This window comes from Crassostrea angulata, chromosome 4, assembly GCF_025612915.1.
Source record: "Crassostrea angulata isolate pt1a10 chromosome 4, ASM2561291v2, whole genome shotgun sequence".
Lineage (NCBI taxonomy): Eukaryota > Metazoa > Mollusca > Bivalvia > Ostreida > Ostreidae > Magallana > Magallana angulata.
In genome coordinates this window covers 2389378-2395341 of record NC_069114.1, presented here as the reverse complement: position 1 = coordinate 2395341, position 5964 = coordinate 2389378, and the positions used below count along the sequence as shown (strand labels likewise).

Here is a 5964-nt window from a genome sequence, read left to right as displayed (position 1 = left end):
CCATGTTAATGATTAGGGCATTTTATTTCAATTGCAAAGTTTATACTTTAGCGTATTTTTGCAGTTAGTTTAACTGCATAGTAATTTCTAAAACTTGTTTGTACATGTATGTTCAAATGTTAAATTGTTACGAAACATGTTTTTATATTTTAAATGACTACTGGAGTAACGGTAGCTTATTGTCAAAGATTTCAGAAACTAAACATATTAAATGTACATGTAAAACTCTATTTTATGTCTAATGTAGTATTTCTTTGTTTATAGGTCAATGCTTTATTTATCTACTTAATAAATCGACTGAAATCACCATCTGCCTCCTTTCTGCTCGGTTACATCATGGCGCTGCGAGCAGTATTTCATTTTCAACATCGTCAGTCAATCCAGCGTGTATCTGCTGCATCTTGTGGTATTTAAATATTATATTTACTTATATATTTCTTTACTACCATGTCAATGATTAAGGCATTTTATTTTAATTTTTAAATCACCATCTGCCTCCTTTCTGCGGTTACAGTTGTATTTACTCGTCTATAAATTTATATCACTGGCATGCATGCGATCGGAAAATATTTTAAAATACACAAAATCGATTAAATATCTCAAAATTGTTATCATTGACCTTATTTAATGTTAATGTCAACATAATACAGACAATAAAAACAGTTTTAGGCAATAAATGGTTTGGAGCTCCTATTGGTCAGTTTTTTGTAAAACTTAATCAAAAATGGGTACATTTTGGAAATTGATAGAAGAAATTCGGACTTAATTAAACTTATAAAAATATGAGCTTAAGGTAGTACAAAACAGATTAGCTAAAATTTTCCTATAATTCAATTTTTCTGATTTTTTTTTATTTTTTTCTTTGGAATGAAATCTTTAAATACGTAGAATTTGAAAAAAAAATCCGACCTCCCATTGGAATCTCCTTTCAGTGAAGTGTAAAATGAAATAGTCATTGTTATAATTTTCTAAGCCATTAAGTTATTTTTCAAGATATTACAAATATTTGTGCTGCTATTTAAACAGGAGACCTTTTTGTTAGTTTAAGATACTGAAATAAAATCTAAATGGTAACTTAGGTTAATTTCTCATGCGATATAATGTAAAACTAGTGCTTGTGAATACTCTTTTAAGACGAAAATTTGCAGCACTTAACGGTATCTAAAAAGAAAATGTATTATTCAAATTTGAATAAAATTTAACAGTATGATTGCCATGACCATGTAATTAAAATATATCAAAATAAAGAAAATTTAACCATTAGTTTTAGATTAATTAAGGTTTAAGTATTTTTGACAGAGGTATAAATTGATAAAAATCTTAGATGACGTCATAATATTTGACCTTTGACCTGTTGATATGACCTTGAAATTTGTTTGACATAAAGCCTAAACACTGGTGGTGGTTGTGTCCAAATTTCAGGTCTAAACTATGAACAGAACACAAGTTACGCATTTTTAAATGATATAAGGCTAAATTGCACAAAAATCATATGAACACCATCCAAACGTATGTTTCAAAATATTCGAAATACGTTGTATCCTAAATTTATTTGGCCTTGAGTAATTGATGGGTATGATTTATATTTTTTTCTTAAGATAATGGACTGAAATTAATTTTTACATAATATTAAGTCATTATTTTGTGTATTTGAGAAAATATTTCAAATAATTAATTTCAGGGGTGTTTCTTACTACCTTAAAACGATTCATTCAAATATAAAATTAGTAAAGCTATTCGTATTTTACCATTTACCAATTTATTTCTAATAATTACAAAATAAAGAAAACCTTGAAAATGGTGGACAAACATTCAGAGGTAACTAGCATAAAACGTATGTCATCGACCTAGTTATTTGAAAGTGAAAAATAGCACCACAATAGTGGGGCTTCAATGAACAATAAGTAGTTTTTCGTTCCTATTAGTGAATTGCCTTCTGTTTTAAATTGAAAATGAAGGTGACGCTTGCCGGTTTAGGTTTTGTTAAAACAGCTTCAGTTGAGTGAAGTTGGGGGTTTAGATTTCAAGATTTGGAGATTTGAAAATTGCATTTTTTTGGGGTATGTCATTCGACCCCTATAACCCTAGATTTAATTTTGACTAGAAACACAATTAAAACAGGAAAACATCGGTATTATGTGTATGCAACGTTTCCGTCGTGCATAGTCCTTGACCCACAAGCATTACAATTGTTATACGGCATTTGCACAGTGTTGAAATTGCAAGGCCAAATGGTATAAATTTTTGTATTCATTATTGACTGTTGTGTTAATATCGCCAGCGGCTGATCGCCACTTAATGGTGATAAATCAATGAACTGTGTCATAATGCGTCACAAATGTACAGCAGTCCTAACGATAGGAAATTAACAACTGACATTCATTTCATAAAAATGCATAATATTTCATATGTATGCATGTATTTATTCCTTAGATTGACGTGTGAACCCAAACATGATCAATTTTCTTCAGTCGATTACTTGAATAAAAGAAAGGCACAAGTTAGCACTTTATTCAGAGCACAGTGTACATTGTTTATGAAAACCAAACCGGAATGGATGGTTTGACGTCAAAATCAATTCTTTTTGCTTTTTAATACAAAAGAGTTTTACATCATGTCAGCCAGTAAATACGGTTTCTCTAGCTTCAAACGTGCATTATAGCTTGATTATGTAGTTTATTTTCAAAACAGCATGACTACATGTGACGTTTTACAATACTTTATTGATATAAATAAAATATGTATTTGATTTTCCTTCCCCTTTAAGTATCACGTCTGGCAGAAAATATTTTGATATGTTTTCTATTAAAATATGCGACTGTTTTACTTGTAAAAATCAGCAATGGAGTTAAATCATTTTTAACAGAATTGTTTTATAGTTTATCTATTTATCTTTACAAATTATTTTCATTGTTCCCCTTACGAATGTTTAGGGTAAATGGTTGGCAAAAAAAAATCAAGAGAATGTTTGATGAAAAAATAAATCTGAATAACCTTGTTTTTAGGTTCTTCTTCAATGAATGCTAATACCAAAGGATTCCTTTTACTCATCATTACAGTTCTACTTAGTTTATTCATTCTGAGCTATGTTCTATCGTCAGACGAAAGACTTTCCAGTTATTATTTTTCTGCTACAGAAAGGAAAACAACAAATAGAAAACAGCCCACATCATCCTTTAGTGGAAACTTATCTAGGAATGTAAACACTGTTGTGATCTTATGGTACAATTTTCCTTCCTATTTGATGAATTTTGTGCAAAATTTCAAAAGACAAAAATGTCAAAATGAAGGAGTGAATTGTATATTATCAACAGATAATTCTGATCTCAACAGAAGTAGTATTGTGATTTTTACGCATCGAACTCTTCCAAAAACTCCTCCTCTGAAGATTGCATCACAGGTTTGGGTTTTTAATACTCTAGAAAACAAACGTTTTACAGTCTGGCCAAATTCTGCCTGGCAAAATGCATTTGAATGGATCATGTCTTATCAGAGAACTGTTGATATCTCCAGACCGTACGGTAAAATTATCAGACTGGACAAAAGTATAGAAAGAAACTATTCTGAGGTTTTTCGTCAGAAGAAAAATTTCGGTGTTTGGATGGCTAGTCATTGTCCTACGCCATCTCGTCGGGAAAAATACATTAAAGAATTGCAGAAATACATTGAAATAGATACGTTTGGAACATGTGGAAAGAGAAAGTGTGGGGTTCATAATCCCAACATGAATGAGTGTCTGAGGAATTTCTCTAGGGATTATAAGTTTTATTTCGCCTTCGAGAACAGTATTTGTACAGATTACTCAACAGAAAAGGTGTTTAACTTATATGCATATAATTTAAGCATCATAACGGTTATAAATGGTCCACCCCAAGCAGGTGAATATTTACCCAAGGAAACCTTCTTAAGCACATTGGATTATACTTCTCCGAAGTCTTTGGCAAAAAAGCTAAAGGAAATCGGATCAAGTGAACGTTTATATACTCAATATCTGAAAGAAAAGGATAAATATATTTCGCTAGAGCAAATTGAAATTTTTCGAGAAGCAATGTGCTCTACTTGCGAAATTCTTAATCAACTTGGAGGGAAAAAAGTATCCATCAAACCGAAGTTGAAGTCTGTGTATGGAAAAGGATGCTAAGATGGCCGGGAAATGTTTGAAAAAAAACCTTGGTCAACTTGGAGGGAAGAAAATATCACACACAAATCAAATTTTATGTCTGTGTATGGAAAATTTAAGACGCCTTATGTATCAAGGGACAGTTTCGGATAAAGTACCCGTCATTTTTATTTTTAAATTGAGAGTTGCTGTACTTGAAAGCTTATGAGTGTTGCTAAAATTCATGAGATGATTTTTGGGATTTGATTTTAATCAACTCTCCTATGCAGTTACTCAGACAAACCGAAAGTGAAACAGTGTTTGAACCTCAGCACAAATCATCGCTGCTGACAAGACTTAATTAATTCTTGAAAACAATTGATAAATTCGTTGTAATGTATGCTAAAGCATTGTTTTTCAAGGAAACTTATTTATAAATACCTTGAAAATAGTCAGATTTTAAATGGAACAAACAATTTAGATTTTTTTGTAGTCGTATGTATTCCTACGCCAGAGTTCAATAAACAATGTAGTCTCGTTCAACTCGACGCACGGCTGTCTCCGTAAATCTCTGACAAGCAGAGATTCTCTCTTGCTTGTCGGAGATATACGGTGTCCGCCGAGCGTTTGGTTGGACGAGACTAGAGTTCAATATTGCTTAGATCCACACAATATTCGAGAAATATTTCTATTACTGATACATAGTTTGATTGAATCAATTTTATCTTTAAATATTATTTAACATGATTCTTATGGGAGTTTCTCGACATTCATGTCGAAAAAGTCCAAAAAATCATATTATAAAAATGTGCGTAATACAAATACAAATTAGAAACCACATGTACTTGTCATGCAAAATAACATATCGTTGATTTTGAAATAAATAAACATCGACAAAATCAGCTCCCGTCAGTTCTTCGGTACTTTGATTAATGATTATCATTAGTTTTAAAAACCAGTAAGTAGAAAATTGTACAGGTTTTGACTAGTACTTGTCTTCGGAAATTGGTGATTGGCCTTATAAAGAGTGAATTAAAGGTATTTGTGCTGAATGAGAACTGAGGAAATTACAGTTACAGGGTTCCGAAGACACGCATCCCCTGGATACAATGAATTGTATCAACAACAACAAAAAACTGTCCCGTGCCACCTTCTAAATGTTTGCAAAATTTCTTTAAAAAAATCAAATGTTATGCTAGTACACGTACATGTATAGAAAAGGTTGTTAAAAATACGCCGTAAATGTGAACGCAAATATTTTACTTACATATAAAAAAGTGAATAGACATTGAGTCCCTCCCCCTTACATTATGGGGAGCATGTAAAATAAACTGGAGTGAAATTGAAGTTAAAGTGTTCATGATTTTGAGAAATTGTGGTTTTTCTTTTATTGCTTGTCAAGATTTTTTGTATGAGTCTGCCTCATCTCCCTCCTACTTTTGATTCAAGCAAAAACTATGTATATTTCTTGTTTACATATCAATGCAATAAAATTGGGTAATACATCGTGCATTATCATGTGATTGCTATAAATATTTCTATGTTTTACGGGACGCCAGAAGGTGGTCCGTTATTTGATATACATTTAGATATTGTAACTGCGTTTTTGGGGGATAGCTTTTTATAGAATTAATATCATGCTTATGTTTATGAATTAAAAGTAAATTTGGATGTAGAAATATGTTTTATGCCTTTAAAAATTATTACATATTATTTGTTTTACTCGTAAATGTAAAGTAGGTATTAGATCGTTGGGTTATGCGCGTTTTTACTGAAACTATAATCTATTCGGAAAATTCGGAGTTTTTATATCCTTTTCAAAACAATGTATCGGGATCGGTATACGGGACGTACTAAAGACTGAA

The 5964-nt window shown here is 31.3% G+C and overlaps 1 protein-coding gene across 1 annotated transcript; it reads left to right on the top strand.

Moving 5' to 3' along the window:
• The first annotated feature begins 336 nt into the window (after nucleotides 1–336).
• LOC128181045 (4-galactosyl-N-acetylglucosaminide 3-alpha-L-fucosyltransferase 9-like) lies at nucleotides 337–5763 on the top strand. The gene is made up of 2 exons (XM_052849298.1): nucleotides 337–406; nucleotides 3006–5763. The coding sequence occupies exons 1-2, from the start codon at nucleotides 337–339 to the stop codon at nucleotides 4139–4141; spliced, it is 1206 nt and encodes a 401-aa protein (XP_052705258.1). The 3' UTR covers nucleotides 4142–5763.
• The last annotated feature ends 201 nt before the right edge of the window (nucleotides 5764–5964 follow it).